The 18,734-nt window shown below is 44.7% G+C and overlaps 1 protein-coding gene across 3 annotated transcripts in view; it reads right to left on the reverse strand.

Annotated features, from left to right (window-relative positions):
- The window catches only part of tspan9a (tetraspanin 9a), a 307,238-nt gene that overhangs the window by 17,028 nt on the left and 271,476 nt on the right, over positions 1–18,734 (reverse strand). For all 3 annotated transcript variants that reach the window (XM_083763888.1, XM_083763889.1, XM_083763887.1), the window contains 3 exons: positions 18,288–18,362; positions 1,680–1,781; positions 348–479 (listed from right to left, as the gene is read on the reverse strand). In XM_083763888.1, the coding sequence (XP_083620014.1) occupies positions 348–479; positions 1,680–1,781; positions 18,288–18,362 (309 nt within the window). The remainder of the gene's footprint in view (positions 1–347; positions 480–1,679; positions 1,782–18,287; positions 18,363–18,734) is intronic.

Here is an 18,734-nt window from a genome sequence, read left to right on the forward strand (position 1 = left end):
GGCAGGGACGTGCATTTCTGTGAGGGGAGGGGGAGAGCTCAGCCAGAGTTCTTAATTGATCCCTTTGAACTTCAAAGGGAAATGTGCACTGAGTTTATTGATTGGACCATACATTAAGTGTTAAACTCGCTCTATGCTCGTTAGTGTTCGACAGCAATCACTGTGACACCTGCCAGAGAGGTGAGGGGAGGGGGAGTGTGTGTAATGTGTATACACAAACAGATCTGTAATTTTATATTCTGCCTATATTGCCTTTAAGTAAAAAATAACTTTCGATACCACTGCCTGCATGGCTTATGTGTCACAGCAGTGATGACACCCACTTTGAGAAAGCCAGCTGTGCTCACCCTGTTCCAGAACATGGTGGTGGTGTTGCGCCCACACTCCTGGTAATGTTCCTGACAGCAGCGGTCAGGAACCACCTTCTCCTTCAGAGCCTCGTGCCAGTCCGTGTAGGCGATCACCCCACAGCACTTCCACTGCCAAAGCAAGGAAGGAAGGAAGGAAGGGTTTTGATTGATCGATTGAATACATTATTAGTCCGAAATGTAAACAGCATGAGGTACAGTCAGACTAAGGCTAAAAGGACAACACAAAAAAAGGTCCTGGAGACTTGTTTCCATTGTGGTCCTACCTATTCAATTCATCAACATTATAAACAACATAAATAAATAACATAATATGTATCAAGTAACTAATTCAACCTTGTAAATAGGATTTGAAAGGCACTTCATGGATAAAGTCGTGCCGGATAGAAATACAAAATAAAGAAAACAAAGACAAAGCAACGTGAGAACAATGTAAGAACAATATAAAGCAAAACCAACACAGAAGAAGTATTATTGGAGACAGCCTTTGTAAAAAGACCAAGGCCATGTGTGCAGTGTGCACACATGGTAAACAGAGCAGAGCAAACAGAAACAGACAAACCCACACAGGGTGAATCATACCACCACAAACTTGAAAAGAACCACAAACATTGTCTCGACGAGTATTGTAATTATGACGGCCGGTCGGAGGCCTACAGTAATTACTGTATCTAACAAATATAAGCATACTTCTGTATTTGAGCAGACGTCGAGGGCTTTCAAGGTCCCAATAATGCTACCGCTGGAAGCCAAGGAATACATTAATACGAACATATTAAAACAAAATGGATTCTGCGAACGAGCAAAGTGGATTCTCTTTCACTTATGAATGCATGCATGCATGGTCCATGAGACGGGCTGTGCCGTGGGGGTGGAGGGGCTGAATATTATGTGTGCTAACGTGTGTTTTCATCTGTGCTTGTGTGTGCATGTGTGTGCATGTGCCGTGTGCGTGTGCGCGTTTGTGTGTGTGTATGTGTGTGTGTGTGTGTGTGCGTGTGTGTGTACCTACTATACTCAGTATACTGTACACGTGCGGGCAAATGTCCACAAAAGTATATATATATATATATATATAGTAGAATTTGAGACATTGTGAGGACCACATTCCTAATTGTAGGTTTACAATTGAATGCCACAGACGAAAAACAGTCTAAGTCCACACTATTTATCCATAATGTATAAATGATAGATAAGGGGTCAGGACAACGAGGCCTTTTCGTGGAGGGATCAGAATGACATTTGGACTTAAACAGTTTTCCGTCTGTGGTACTCAGTTAGGAAAAGGTTCAGTGTGTTTACAAAGCATACCTCTGCCTGGATGATGTTCCAAGCGTTCCGTAAGCCCACATTATTGTCTGTGTTATAGAGAGCCAGTCCGTCCTTGAGGTCCTGCTTTGCGTGTTCACTCACCTGAGGATTCAAAACAAACACATGTTGGCATTAGAAACATTGAAGACAAGTTAAAAAAACAAGCTACACACTTTGAAAACAAGGCGGGTGCAGTGTCGGAAGAGGGTGTTGACTTTTGAGTCCCACTGTGCTCAAGACCGATTCTAATACCTCAGCGACATCCATAATGTAAATGGTGCATTTATATAGCGCTTTCATCCAAAGCGCAGAGTGCTTTACATAAATTTTACAGTGCATTCACCCATTCATACACATACATACATACATACACTGATGAAACCATGCAAGGCACCAACCTACACCTGCCATTAGGGGTTCAGAGTCTTGCTCAAAGACACTTCGACACCAACTCTGGGGGAGCCCGGGATCGAACTGGGAACCCTGCGATTCCCCATCCGGCCATTCTACCTGCCACTCTACCCCTGAGCCACTTAATACCAAAAGGGTTGATACAAAAATCAAGGCAGATGTGGTGTCAGAAGTGAGATCTGACAGTGCTTCTAGATCTCGTTACTCAGCACCGCCGCCTTCCATATTGCATTCTAATAGGGTAGTATGCATTATGGGTAAAAATATCAACACGTCACCGGCCAATGAAAAAATCACACCTGTGTGAACTGAGTGGTGCAGCTCCCCCCCCCCCATCTCTCTCTCTCTCTCTCTCTGTCTCTCTCTCTCATTAGCAGGCACCATTGCAGCACTAGCCCTCTCTCTGTTTCTGGCGCCCCCTACTGGTACTCTATAGTCATATACTCGTGCTCATGGCCACATAGCGGGTGGGTTACACGGACATTGCTGGTTGTTAGCTGGTTGCACCACTCAAAAACGTATCCGACTAGATGTTATTCCCTCTCTGATTCACCTTCCACGGTATGTATCTCTGACCTTAGTGTGGCGGCTGAGGCATTGACAGACTGTTAGCATGTGTAGCTTCACTTCACAGGACATGCAGGTTTAAAATCCCCCCCCCCCCCCGAGCGAAAGCCATCTCTCATTTTCCTTTTGATTGAACCTCATAGCACTCCCCTGAGGACCGGGTTGCCATGTCTGATCACGGTGATTAATATTTCATCACATGTGTTAATGAGATATACACTTGGTTCTTTTGCCACGTTCCTCGTGGCCATGGGGGGGTTTCCGAGAGCTGCCAGGATAGATTGAAGAGTGTTTTATGAGATGGGATAAAAAGGCTGAGCGGAAACATGACATTGGCTGTCAGAACGATGGTGTGCACTCGTATGATATGCCTCAAGATGTCTCTGAAGTAAAAGAAAATGAACATGTGTGCGTTTGTATTGAATCTTAAGGCATTAATGTTCCGTCGGGGGAAAATAACGTTTTCTATGCACAATGAGACGCACGTGTGTGTGTGTGTGTGTGTGTGTGTGTGTGTGTGTGTGTGTGTGTGTGTGTGTGTGTTACAATTATAGGAGAAGATTCCGTTTGGGGTTCTGGCTATAGGAATACACATTTAAAGGCTAGGTTTAGGGGTTACAGTTGGAGTTATGCCTCACTTTCTTTCTACACGCATGCTGAAAATAGCCGATCTACAAGCTCACGTCGTGTCGCAGAGTGCCGCATTGTGAGCTTGTAGATCTGTATATTTTCGGCTTTAGGGTTTGGGTTAAAACGTGAATGTCCTCACAATTATAGTAACACAAACGTGCGCGTGTGTGCGTGTGTGTGTGTGTGTGTGTGTGTGTGTCAGTACAGTAGCTGTCTGACAACGGCAGCTATTCAGCTATTCTGAGCATACGCTGATGAGATGATGATGAGATGAGAAAACTACACAAGGTACTACACAAGATTGACTATATCATTGATCATTGAATAGTTTGGCTTGACGTGCTTTGGCAAAGTGTCTGAATACATATGTTCTGCACATGATGGAAACATGTACACGAAAGAAACACACAACACTTCATTGATTGAACCCTAATTAAAATGGCTCAGGAATTAATTGATGGTGAAAAAACTGCTGAATTATAGAAAACCCGTACCACGGTTGCATCATGCATCATGCCAGTTGCAGTTAAAATCCATATCTGTCCAGACTCATTTTATAACTATGGGCTACATTCCAGAAACCTGTGTCTGTCCCAGGCTTCCCTGATTGGCCAACCCAACCCATCGGCCTCACGGATTGGCCAAGGTTTGTGCCACATTTGTGCCACTGCAACAATTTGTACCCTGCACAAAAAGTGGCCATGGGGGGGGGGGGGGGGGTGTTCCGAGGTATTGGGTCACGTGAGGTATTGGGTGTTTTAACCCATTTTGACATCCTGACAGTTTTCTGAAAAAGCTATGTTTCTATGTCAGTGGTTCTTCGATTTTTCAAAAATAGCAGACCTACAAGCTTGTAGATCTGCTATTTTTCAATAGCTAAAGCATAACATAATGCTAACACCAAAAAGGGTTCCCGCCCCAAATAGGTATAAGAAATCCCCTCTAGGTGTGCTGAGATATCGCCTTCACGAGGTTGGGACATGTATATACGGACACCCTAAAAACATAACTGCTTTTGCATACCTGCGGCTTGGCAAAACAACTATTTGCTGAATTAATATGTATTACAAGTTGATTTGTTTTTATGTTTGTCTCCAAAATAGTTAGGGTTTTTGTTTCCCAAAGAATAGAGTACTTCAGGAATCATTAATCATGTACAATCCATTAAAAAACGATATATTGTCGCTGTCAGGCAGAAACCTCATATTTATTTCAACTTTATATGTTTTTCTGTAGATTAATGGGTCCATTCAATATTTTGGTCAAGAGGGTGCACGGCACGCACATCCACAAATTACGGGTGCAGGATCCAAAAAATAACAGAGAAAGAAGAGAGGAGATCCGCACGACGTTTTAAAAGCTCCCAAAATAATGTATTGACAACAGAGCGGAGCCGAGTAGAGCACTCTGTTATCAATACATTATTTTGGGCGCTTTTAAAACGGTGTGCGGATCTCCTCTTCTTTCTCCATTCAATAGAGGTTTACTGTTTTGCGACTTAACAGTTTGACTGCCGGGAATTGTTTAATCCAGGTTACTGGCGCTGCTATTTACGACATTCCCGCCTTTTGTGTTTAATCCGCCGTATTGTAATAAATAAAAATAAACTCTGTCTTTGCCGCGGAGATAGAGACTAGATGGTTTCGTTTTGATGATGAAACCGGAAATCAACACATGCTGTGGGCTGCTAGGGCTTCTGGGAAATTGAGGCCAATGCAAATGAATGGACTACAACTCCTCATGGAGGAGGCTCTTGTGCTGCGATCGGATCATAACAAACGGGCAGTGTTGGGCAAGTTACTTTGAAAGCGTAGCTTGTAAAGCTACAAGTAGCTCACCATGGCAGTAGCTTGATCAAGCTACATAGCTACACCTGGAGAGATGTAGCTTGTAAAGCTACAGCTACATGGAAAAAGTAGCTCAAAGTAGCTCAGCTACTTTTTATTTTTCAGCGTTAAATTGAGAATGTACATACGGGAGACCCCTCCTCCCCTCTGGGAGACCCCTCCTCCCCTCTACCCCTGCTCCCCCCCTGCTCCCCTCTGGGAGACCCCTCCTCCCCCTGCTCCCCACTGGGAGACCCCTCCTCTCCCCCTGCTCCCCACTGGGAGACCCCTCCTCTCCCCCTGCTCCCCACTGGGAGACCCCTCCTCTCACCCTGCTCCCCACTGGGAGACCCCTCCTCTCACCCTGCTCCCCACTGGGAGACCCCTCCTCTCCCCCTGCTCCCCACTGGGAGACCCCTCCTCTCACCCTGCTCCCCACTGGGAGACCCCTCCTCTCACCCTGCTCCCCTCTGGGAGACCCCTCCTCTCACCCTGCTCCCCTCTGGGAGACCCCTCCTCTCACCCTGCTCCCCTCTGGGAGACCCCTCCTCTCACCCTGCTCCCCTCTGGGAGACCCCTCCTCCCACCCTGCTCCCCTCTGGGAGACCCCTCCTCCCACCCTGCTCCCCTCTGGGAGACCAATCCTCCCACCCTGCTCCCCTCTGGGAGACCCCTCCTCCCACCCTGCTCCCCTCTGGGAGACCCCTCCTCCCACCCTGCTCCCCTCTGGGAGACCCCTCCCCACCCTGCTCCCCTTTGGGAGACCCCTCCCACCCTGCTCTGCTCTGGGAGACCCCCCCCACCCTGCTCCCCTCTGGGAGACCCCCCCACCCTGCTCCCCTCTGGGAGACCCCTCATCACCCTGCTCCCCTCTGGGAGACCCCCCCACCCTGCTCCCCTCTGGGAGACCCCTCATCACCCTGCTCCCCTCTGGGAGACCCCCCCACCCTGCTCCCCTCTGGGAGACCCCTCCTCCCCTCTGGGAGACCCCTCCTCCCCTCTGGGAGACCCCTGCTCCCTAAAATTGTAGCTTGTAACTTGAGTAGCTAAGCTACAAAAAATGACCCAAAAAGTAGCTGAGCTACTTGACGAGGTACACAAATATGAATGTAGCTAAAATACCACAAGCTACAGCAAAATGTAGCTAAGCTACGTAGCTCAGCTACATGTAGCTTAATACTCCCCAACACTGCAAACGGGGGAACCTTTTTTCGCCGGATTTTCACGGATCAAAAGCCCAAATAATTCAGCGTATGCTCTAAAGGTAATACAACAATCTCGGCAGCGTAGGGTATTTGATTAAAATGCGGGTTACGCGTTTTAATCAGTCAAACTAACTATATTGTGATATGTTCTGCTTTTTTCTTTTCTAGTAATATTGTTGATATTTTTTTCTCTGCGTGATAATGTCTAATGTTTTATTTGTAATAGATCTGCATTATACAATGCTGATGTAGTTTGTATCCTATTTGAATGTACAAATATTCCTGGAGAATGCCACTTCTCAAGCCCCTGGAGGCTTTTTAGGCATTCTCCTTCACATGTTTTTATTGACTTTGTGTATCCTTTTTTAAATATTCTTGTAAGTGAAAACAAACAAACAAAAAAACAAACAATGGTCAACTTCATACAAGAGTGTTGCACAAAAGTAGTGAAAATAGCCCATCTACAAGCTCACAACAACCCATTACAACAAAACTGGTTTTGAACATACAAGGTTTTCAATCAATATACTTTTTATATTGCGACTGCAAGTCGCATTTACTATGAAATCGTGCATTTCCCCTCAGTCAGTTGATTGGTCATCACGTGACATCATCAGGGATGGAGATCCGTGATGTCATCAATATTAAGCCCATATATGGCAATGCCCATACATATGGAGATGCCTGATCATCAATATTGGCCAGTTATAGTCTTGTTATATGTATAGACTCACTCAGGCGGGGTCCCATGCTAGGGGCTTGCACTGACTTACTATAGGGGAGACAATGAGTTTCATCCTTGCATTTGCAAAGGCAAATGCCTAAAATAAAATGAAATGGGGGTCTGGCTAAATGCATATTAAACTGGGGATCAATTCAATTAAAAAGGTTTGAAACCACTGTTATAAATCAAGCCCCAAACAAACATCCCCACCCCACAATCTTCAGCCTTCACTAAAGTCTCATAAAACGAATGATCCAGATTTAACGCTAACGAGAGGCGAGGCAAATGTCTGCAGAAACAAGCAGCGGTTTGATCACCGCGCGTGCGCACAATGCCGATGAAGGAAATCAAACACAAACACCATGCACTTTCTGGTGCTAGCCTTATTTTCCTCAGAGCTAATAAATAATAAAAACAACTAAGTTCTTGATTGAGGCCAGAGGCACCGCTGGTGCAGGAGGCTGATAAATAACTGCAGCGAGCAAATCAACTCCTGCAGTGGTGGTGGCTATTTACTTGAGTAAAAGGGGTATTCAAAAATGGACTTGAGTAAAAGTACAAAGATATTAGCATAATATACCTAAAAATATACTTATTTTGCAGCCAGTACCTTAAATAAGTTATTATGCAGAAAAGTGGTTGGTGGTTAATGTATGTTTTAATGTATGTATGTAATAATAATAATAAACTAAATCTACAAAGAATCTAATGTTTTCAAATAATTGTAGTGGAATAAAAAGTACAATATAGCCTCCGAGATAACGTAGAAATATAACTCATTGAAATATTCACATACTCAAGGAACGTATACGTACCTCAAATGTATACTCAACTATAGTCCTTGAGTATATACAGTACTTAGTTACTAGTTCTCACCACTGACTGCAGCAAGCAATAGAGGGGAGGCATACTATCATCCGACAGAGCATTGCTCCGAAGGAGTAATGCTCCGAGGTGCGCTGCGGGTCGGGAGAGGGTTGCGGTTAGGTTTAGGTGTCTGCCCCGGGGGAGGTTAGGGTTAGGGTGAGGGAGGAGGTAGGTTGTCGTTCGGACCAATGCTCCGTCGGATGAAAGTACTGCACTCGCAATAGAGTGCGTCAACTTGACAACTATACACTCCGGGAGAACTTTTCACAGAAAGGTTGTCACAAGGCATCAGCGTCACGGTGTCTCCTCGGTGCAGCGGTATGAATTACACGGTCTGGTCCTCATGGGTGGACCAGACCGACACTCAGAGATGCGCATTACACGGTCTGTTCCTCATGGGTGGACCAGACCGACCCTCAGCGGTATAGAGGATAATTATGGCACATTTATCACACAGACTGATGCTGCATTCACATGGAATGTGAGGCAATGTATAGACGGTGCAAGCGGCAAAAAGGCACATGACGTGACGGAACGGTAAAAAGATTAAATATTTTAACATTGATGCCGTCTGCCGTTACCGACCGTCGCCGGTTCTGGTGCTGCCGTGCCGTCCTGTTCCGTTTACCGTCCTGCTCCCGTCCACTAAAATAACTTCCGGTTTGTCTACTGCTTGCCTGATCCCATGTGAATGCAGCATTAAGCAAGGAGGCTGTTTGTGCCAAAACACCAGGAGAGGAGAGACAGGACAGAGTGGGGGAGAGAGAGAAAGAGACAGAGACAGAGACAGAGAGAGAGAGAGAGAGAGAGAGAGAGAGAGAGAGAGAGAGAGAGAGAGAGAGAGAGAGAAGGGGGGGGGGGGTAGAGAATGTCATTGATACACAACTCCAGGTACTTCGGGCGGCTGTGGCTCAGGAGGTAGAGCAGGTCGTCCAATGATCCGTGGGTCGGCGGTTCGAATCCCGGCTCCTCCTGTCTACATGTCGAAGTGTCCTTGGGCAAGACACTGAACCCCACCTTTCCTCCAGTGGTTGCCACCGTTGGTGTGTGAATGTGGGAAGTAAGGACGCTGCCGCCGACTGTTGTATGAATGAATGGACCATTGTAAAGTGCTTTGAGTAAGCAGGTGCAATGCAATTATTAAAAAGGGCAGATGGGGAATCGTTTTCTCCTAGAGGTGCGTTTCATGTGCTGTCACTTCCCATAAACATAAGCAGATGTTGGGTGGTGTCTAGAACTTTAGAATGAGCTGATGCTGGATCCAGGCAAACCACAAAGCTGCCAAATCTGGTTGCTTCACTGTGAACCCTATACAGGAAATCAGCGCATTTGTTGTTATTTCTCTTTTGCATAATTCTTTGCTTTGAATAATAAACATACGATTAGCCTCATTTCCAACTTGTCTATATTCATATAATTTGCCCCCAAACAGCCAGTGCCATTCATTAATTTCCTTCATACAATCTTCTCCCAGGAACGGAAACAGTTACTAATTCCTGACTAAGGGGCACCATAGTGATGGTTGTCCCATGGGTTGCTTGTCAGATGTATGTTCTCTATCTATAGATGCAGTGCCCTGTAGGCCAGATGTAGCTAATCAGTGCTGAGGTGTAAAGCTGCACCTCAGTAATGGTCACCATGTGGAGTTGCCTACAGAATATACAGTACACACCTGTGTGGGGATGTGGGACTTTGGGAGCTGCAGTCAGACGACCAAGCCCCCGGAATGTAAAAGCTGATTGCAAGACTTCCGCATTTAAAGACGGGGTGCAGCAATGGCTTTGCGGGGCATTTTATTTTGAAGTTTCACCTTGAAACGGAAAGCTGTGTGTGTCTGAACCAATCAGAGCGTTGCATCCCTTTAAGCTATGGGTCGTAGCTCCGCTGTATGCGCGACGCACAGAGTGTGTTTGTTTACAAGTCACAGAGAGACAGGCAGCAAAGTTTATTTCTAACCTATAATGTTTTCAGATACGTATTGGAAACAAAATTGGAAAATGTCCCATTGTTTTGGCACAGATTGTTAGGAATTCCCATATGACCACGGATATGCTCTACAAGTGTGGAAAAACGTTTTCATTTCCCTACATCTTTAAAACATTGCAGCGCCGTGCTTCTACCATTTGAAACTAGCCTTGTGTTGATACAAATATACTGTACCACTGCGCTGGGCTAATTTGAAACCCTAGTGCACTCTACACAGAGGGCCCGTGGTGGAAGAAGTACAGTACTCAGGTATTTAAAGTAACAACATCACAATGTAGAAGTATGGGCTACTGTTACAAGTAAAGTACAGTAGTCACAATATTACTTGAGTAAAAGCACATACGTATTGGCATCAAAATATACCTACAGTGCTATTTTGGCCATAGGGCAAACGCTTTATTTAATAAAATAAAATAAAATCAGGCGTAATTGAAATTAGCCCATAGATCTACAAGCTCGCCATGCGCTCTGTTCGCTTGTAGATCGTCTATTTTCGATTATACATCAATCAAAAATGTAATCGCTATGGAAATAATGTATAAACAGATGTGCTCCTTTCATTCATGTCTTACAGCAAAAGCATGTGCGATTCATTCTTCTGTCTTGATCAGCAATAATTAAACCATCGCAGCCCTGTAGCCTGTGTCCTTATAGAGTAAAAGAGGGCAGGAGCTGGCAGCGTGCATTAAGGTTAAGACAAGGACCTCTGTGAGAGGCTTCAGTGCCCGAATCGCCTTCATTCCGCCCAGATTCACTTTAGTTTAGCCTTTGAAGACGGCCGGCTAACGGCTGCCTTCTCAGATGCTGGTCAGGGTGGACGTTCTCACAAAGCCCGGGGTCACATTGCCTGTTTAGCTCCTGTGACAGATGTACAATAGTGCTGTTGGTTATACGGTGGCTACAATTTATTCCCTTTACCCTGCCTGGGACTGCAATTCATCACAGCGTTCAGTTTGCGATTGCTTGAACGCGATTACATTTCTTAATTAGAGATAAATCACTATAGTCCGCACTCGGAGTCGGCAGTGCACTTTTTCTTTACAAGCACTTTGGTTCAGAGAGCACATTACCAACTAAAGTCAGCTACTGCATTAAAAAGAAAAAAAGGAAAAAAAAAACAAATAAAAAACCCAGAACAATGATCCTATCTGTGAAATAAGATAAATGTTACCGTCTGTTATCGGCTGATAGGACAACCGAGCTTAAAGGAGTCATTCTCATGGATGAAAAAAAACAAAAAAACAACATGTCACATTTCAATTCTAAATGTCTTGCCCCAACAATGACATTCAAAACAACTGAAAACGATGGGTACATTATTCTCTCTCCGATAGGCCTCTGCACTGACTATCTGTCCTACGGCGCACAATCCCATTATGCCATCAGCTGCCTGCTGGGAGCCAGACAGTGATGGCGAGGGAGCGTGCTGAGCGTTGGAACCGAAGACCCCCAAACAGACGGATCCCACTGCGCACCACACAACACAGAAGTATAGAAATGGCCCAGTGCCCATGCATCACCACCACACCCTGGATGCGCCTCCTTCCCTCAACCTCTCCTCTTTCCCCTCCTCTCCCCTCTTCTACCTCCTGTTAATTCAACTCAAGAGAGTATAACAATGGACCTGTGAGTGTCCATTCTTTACACTCTCTGAGTTCAATTAAAACAGAGGAGGATATTCTGCAGTGCAATCTCGAAAACCGAGCCAAAGCACCTGGAGGGTTCTTTAACAATACCACATTTACATATCCATTGTGTGCACACACACGCACAAAAAAAGTGCTGTGTTCTGCAGGTATGTGCGACTGTGGTTGTTCAAGCAGGTGGAGAGTGAGTTGCATTGGATCTCTCACTATAATAGCAGCAATGCTTGTCAATCTCTGTCGAGTTGCTGGAGAGCTGTACAGCAGATAAACCAAAGACAGATCATTAATAAGGCATTGTTCGTCCCTCAGTTACTCATGGATCAGCGGCCGCAACGTCTGAACAGTTGCCAGGGAAATGGCAGCGACCCCCCCCCCCCCCCCCCCACACACACACACACACACACACACACACACACACACACACACACACACACACACACACACACACACACACACACACACACACCTCTGTAATTGGTATTGATTGTAAATGATGGACGATAACTGAATGGTAATTCTCCTTGTCTCAGAGACCAAGACATGTGGAACATTGCTGCTGCTACTGCTGCTTTTGGTGTTGTACTGGTGTTGTACTGAAACAATGAATAGAAAATAGAACGATCTAATTGGCTATTTTCGTTGTACGATAACGTTTATAGGGCTTACGAGGTTAAGCACCATACCGGCATCAATACATGTCATTGTATATTCACAGCTTTCATGCGTTAAACGTAGATCACTTCCCCTGTAAATGTCACTGTCTTTAGAATTTGCGTTTGTTGACATTTCCGTCCATAGCCGTTTAAACATTACTCGAATTACTGAGTGGACGTAGGCTAAACACCAGAGTGCCGTTAATAAGTCACGGCTGTTTGAATTTTGTTTGTAAATCAATCTTTTTCTCCGGGGGCTGTTTATTTGGGGGTGAGACTTTTGGAATCAATCTGCGCTTTAAAATGCATGAAAAGGCAATAAAGTTCATCATCAGTGTGGGGAAAGTTTCAATTGTAAGTGGATTTCCATATCGTACTGAGGTGACTCCCTCAGTACTGCTTCATGTCGTTGTCCCACCCATCCTCCCTCACCCACTCCCTCTCCACTGAGAAATAAGCAACGAGGTCTATGAAAACAAGCCCAAATCAGCAAATAGGCCAACAATATAATTATTAAACGTATGCATTGGCTATTTGATAATAGCCGATCTACAACCTCACAAAATGTGAGCTTGTAGATCTGCCAATTTCAAAAGAATCTTGAAAAAAGATTTCATCTTTCAAAACGCTCTCCCCCCTTTACCCTGGTTTTCTTCCCTTCCGACCTCTCCTCGTTCCCAATGCACTTGATCCCCCACCTTTCCTAGCTTCTCTCCTAGTGCACTTGCCCACCTTTTCCCCTCACCTTTCTTCCCTTCTACCCACCTTTCCTCTCTCCCTCTCCCCCCCCCCCCCCCGCTCCCTCCCTTCCTCCAGACCTTTCCTCCCTCCCGGTGCACTTTGCTCAGCTCCCTGTGTTCAGATTTGTCATCCAGACCTAATAAACCGTTACGCTGGTTCCGTTTCTAACCCGGTGTGTCGGCGGTGGCTCGGCTATAGCAGCGGCAGCAGCGACAATGGGGTCACAGCGTTAAAGACGGATGACTGTAATCTGTCTGTGGGGCAGCCATCTGCTGGCGTCAGATGGTGGGTCAGTGCAGGGCCAGCATACATTACACACCCGCGCCTATATGCCCACTAAATCACAGCACTTAGGACCAATGGGCTGAGCAGAGAGACAGAGTGGGTGGAAGAGTATAGATGAGATACTATAGTATAGATAACAACTGTGAGAGTTAATTTAACCGTGGGAAGTAAAAAAAATGACCTGCATTAGGAATGTATTTAGGGATAATATTGATCCTATTGATGTCCCGATCCATATTTATTTTGCTCCCGATCCGATTCCGATCATTTTAAAATGATATGATCGGCCCCGAATTACGTGATCGGATCGGGACAACCCTAACCTGTATATGACGGGTTTATTTTTGAGTGGTGCAACCACTCCTACAACCAGCTTGCAATGTCCTCGTACTTGTTTGTGTGTCTGTGTGTCTGTGTGTGTGTGTGAGCACGAGTATGTGACTTAATAATAGCAGTAGGGGGCGCCAGAAACAGTGAGAGGGGTAGTGACTCTAATGAGAGAGAGTGAGAGAGAAAGAGAGAGAGAGAGAGAGAGAGGGGGGGGGGGGGGGGGGGGGGGAATTGCACCACTCAGTTCACACGTGTGTGATTTTTAAACTTCCCACAGTTAAATAAAAACCTCGCACTTTGCTTTGTAGACAGATCGATTGATGGAGTGGGGTTGAAAGAGAGCGAGGCAGAGCAGGAAAAAGAAAACAGTGCGCATCCATAAAAGAGAACCACATCAGGGTCATGCATGTGTTGAGGAAATGTGGAATACACTAAGTTATGCATTTAAGGAGATCAAATCACTCATGGGAAACTAAACTATTTGAAGTTGTTTTCTGTTCCATTATTATCTTTACTGACATTTGACCTGTGACTTGTGTGGTCTGAGGGGGTCTTCCCATTGTCTCATGTGTTAAGACCATAGACTGTAAAGACCCACCTACCCCCTGAGGCAGTAGGAATGTATTGGTGTTCCACTGCAACGCTTCATTGCTGGCTCCGTATTCGAATACAAGATTCTAATACTTTGAAACTCTGAATTGTGTCTGTCTCATTATGTTGTTTAACTGTGTTATAAGTGCTCTCCAAAAGATTCCAGAACACATGATATGTGGGGCTCGGCAACAGCTTCATTGGAGGGCCTCGCGTTTCAGAGGAGCGTCGCCCGTGACTCCGCGATCTTTGAAAAAAGACGGGGTGAAAGAATAACACATTTTAGCACCCCGCTGTTCATGAGACTTTTTAAAAGCTGCCAAAGTGCTGTGCACGTCTTCCCCATGTCTTGTAAATAAATGCCTTGTGATTATGAGATCAAATAGCTGCAGTGAATTAACGATTCCTCTGATCGCTGCACCCGCAGCGGGGGCCCGTTGAAACGCCCGCATGGCGTGCCGTGTTCCAACTGGGGGTTTGAACGCCATGGAAAAACTACAAAAAAACTAAACTAAAACCTGACTATACCAATCATCCTTGGCTTCGCTCCCCTGAGCATCCGCAGCATTAAAAATACAGATGAGAATAATATAGCGACCCACAATGTGCTGGAATGATATGCCGCACGCTTTTCACATGGCGAGTGGGTGGTGCAAGTGCCTCATTCAATAACGCACAATTTGCAGGACTCGACTCGTATCGTAATGACATTTGAAGTCCAATAAAAGGGAGATGTGTTTGTGGGCGATCAGCATTATTGGGTTTTCATTTGCCGCTGCGTCTTATACGGCGCGATAAACACGGTGATATAGAGAGATAGGCGGATCATAAAATGTGGCGTGGTGTGGAACGGGTTGCCGATACAGGGCTTAACAGTTCTACCATGATAAAGCCTCCGACACTTACTGTACTTGTGCATACAGTATGCACACTAGTACAGTATGCAGTAGACAAAGTAACTAAGTACATGTACTTACTTTAGTACCATTTTTATTTTATTTGTATAGGAGTCTATCTTCTTCAAGTAGTTTCTCCATTAAGATTCCAAATCCTTTTTTTTCCCCCTTCTTCTTTTCACGAAGCTAAGCCGGTTATATTGTGGAGATACAGTAAGTCAACAGTCATATCTACTCCTGATAGGGTGTGTGCTCGTGAAACCAGATCAAAATTTCAGAATGGATTGGCTGCTAAATGAATTCCTTTATCTGCCTGAGAGACTGGAGTTTGAGGCAATAACCTCAGAACAAGAAGGGAGAATTAGCGGACATCTCTGGGGAACGTGCGTTCGTGCGCACGTGCCTGTGTGTGTGTATCTGTGTGAGAGAAGGGTGATAGGGGATAGGGGGATCTAATCAACCCTACGTCCTTGAAAAGTGGGAAAACTTCTCATCGAAGTCAGTCGAGTCCCACAAAAAAAAACATTTGTCTTCTGTCGGTTTTGCTGGGTGTGCGAAACATTTGTTAGGTGTTCTGATTGAAAGTTAAAAAGAACCCCCCCTTGTGGCTGACAGAAATCTCCACAGAGCTGTACAGGCTGTGTCTTCACTGACAATAGAAAGCTCAGTATCAATTACAGAGAGCCACCTGTTAGGAGATTGGGACGCATTGTATGGCCTCACCTTTGACCGCTGGGTCAACAACAGGCTCAAGACATTTAACCCCTCAGAGTGCCTGAGCAGTTCTCCGGCACTGAGAACTGGTGTGCATTAGCTTTGGTGTGCATTAGCTATGATAGGAATATAGTCTATCTCTCGAGACAGACTGTTGCATTCACTGGAAAAGAGCAGTGTTGTGACTAACGCCCTTACATCGCGTTACGTTACATAACATAACTACTATTTGCAATAATTTGTAACCTAACGCTTTACATTTCCCATTCCATAACGGCGCTATAATTACTGTGCGTGTGTTAACCGCGTTATGTCAACTTATGTGATCAGTGAAAAAAGTCTCGCCATGCAGCTCCGTGAGTCTATCATACAGGCGTCTCTGTGCTGCTGAAGTGAATGGGGCAAATAAAGTTGTGAATCGATATAATTCAACTAAACTGCGGGAGAAACACAGATGTACAAGCCCAACGCGCTGTGCATTGCGACGGGTAGATAACTTGTAGATCTGCTACTTCCAGCGCAGGAAGGGCGCATGCTTATGACGCTCTTTAACTATGCATTCAGCAGCCAGTGACAGACTCACAGCACAGAAGTTGACAGAACACACACGCACTGCAGCAGACGGAATGCACAGGCAGATCCGACACAGCTTTATTGCACACATCTGTGCTTTGCCTTTCATCCACGCTTCCATAGCCTTTTAAATCTTATTTCCCATCCACGGGCACAAGCAACGTGATAACAGCAGCTTCTGACAGCTGTTGACGAGGGAAGCTACTAGCTAGCATGGGAGCTAACGTTAGTTTCACTATGTACTTTCCATCCGTTCCCCTTCCCCAACCCCTCACACTCGCTGCTGCGTTTACACGGGCAGACACAAAGACGAATGGGAATATCATTTGGAGCTTTAACAATGAATGATAGACTATCGTTGCGTCTGCCAGTGCCCGTGTTTAATGGTCAGGGTTTCACTGTCCACAGCAGGCAGACCTGTCAAAACAATGCACTTCCCAAAACTCAGAGACATGCCACCACCTTAGAGTATAGGCCACCACCTATAAATTCAAACCCACCTCTGGAATATTGCTATCTCATTCCACTTTAATTTATTTTATTCCATAGTCTTAATTTTTCTCTAATAAAGTAGTTTTTATTTGTTTTCTCATGTTCTCCTTGAAAAGTGTCTTTAAGTACTCAGAGAAGCTTTATATAAATAATATTATCACTATTATTATTATTACTACTTGTTTTATTGCCTATGCTTATGTAGAAAAAAAGCTCACTGCTCAGGTCAAATAGGCCTATTGATATGCGATTAAAATGTGATTAATTGAGATGAATTCATCACAAAGTCCCAAGTCTCCCAACCCTATTCTTTATAGATCTATCTTCAAAAAAAAAGTTCCTATATTCGGTATTCGGTTTCGGCCGTTTTTTATATTATTATTTTTTAAAGTAAAGTAAAGTAAAGTAGTTACTTTCATAATTTAATGTAAAGTAAGTAACAGATTACTTTTTTAGATAAGTAACGATAACTATAATTCCTTACTTTTTAAAAGTAACTTCCCCAACACTGGAAAAGAGGCTGCTGTTCTCATGTCACGAGACCTGGATTTTGAGTGAAACACTGACTGACTGACGGACAAAAATGTACGATTTCATAGTAAATACCACCTGCAGTCCTGCCGTTCTCCTGAATATTTATACCCATATATAGATCAAATATGACGCCATAGTCCTGACGTCAGTTGAAAGGGACACACTAGTCCCTAGCCCATTGGGGACTGGGGAGTGATGGCGTGGGTGACGTATGATGATTGATGACACATCAATGTCATCAGTTACTGGGAAGTCGGACATCAGGAACTTCCACAGAAAATGGGTATTGGAATACAGTGGCTCTGTGTTGATTGGTGTGTATTTGTAGTAACATTCATCGTGGAGTAGCAGTGACCTGTGGTCTGGTCAGACTAGTTAACTCTTCGTCAACTGGATGTTTTTGTTTACGTTGTAATTTGAACCATTTCATGTTTAAATGGCTGCCGTTGTTTCCAATTGGTTTGCGGTTAGCAAGGTCAGTCCATCCATCATCATCGTCATTCCCTATCTAACGTTCCACACTAGTGCCTCTCCTATGATGGCAGACCCGCATGACTCTGACATTTTACAGATCGGTTCCAATTCTGTACCCGTATCTGTTTAAAGCCGGATTTTAATACCTGTTGGTGTGTGGCCCCGCATGCAACAAAGTATGTCGAGCCCTTAACAGCCAATCGTTCAATTTAAGCTTTTACCCCAACATTTAGCAAAGGTACAATATAACTTTGAAACATATGAAATAAAGAAACTTCCCAAGTAATTATACCATGGACCACTAGTGGTCCTTCTTGGAGCACTGGTTGAGAAACAGTGCCCTTCCAGAGTCATAGTATACTCTTTTCGACAAGAATCTCTCAAATGTGATTGCGTGTGTGAGAAAAAATAAGTGTGAGAAAAACAAACCAAAACAAAAACACTAAAGCTAAAACAATCTCACCTTATCGGAGTAGACGAAGAAGAGGATGAGCAGTATCAGCTCTGCCAGGAGGATTATCAGCAGCACGATGAAGAACTGCCAGAGAGAGAGAGAAAGAAATGAATGGTTGTTTGGCAGTGGAAGAAGATTATTTTTTATGTAACCACTTGATTCTGAAGGGGAACATTCACCATAAATAAATGTATGAGCTCAAAACTGTATGTAGCACTGAGGCGCATTCTGTGCAGTTGTAACTAAAGTCTGTTTCATTAAGACTTAATGCCCATTAAGCTAATGTTGTAGTACTTTTACTCCACTGAAATTATTTGTAAACTATAGTTTATCTAAGCTCATCTCGCTCAAGAATCGCCTAAGGGTGGCGCCATTTCCATGGTGCCAACACAGAATAAATCCATATACTCACGAAACAATACTGATTGGGTCGTGCAGCTGTCTGTCACGGTTGTA

The sequence above is a fragment of the Protomyctophum parallelum genome, assembly GCF_964188405.1.
Source record: "Protomyctophum parallelum genome assembly, chromosome: 4".
Lineage (NCBI taxonomy): Eukaryota > Metazoa > Chordata > Actinopteri > Myctophiformes > Myctophidae > Protomyctophum > Protomyctophum parallelum.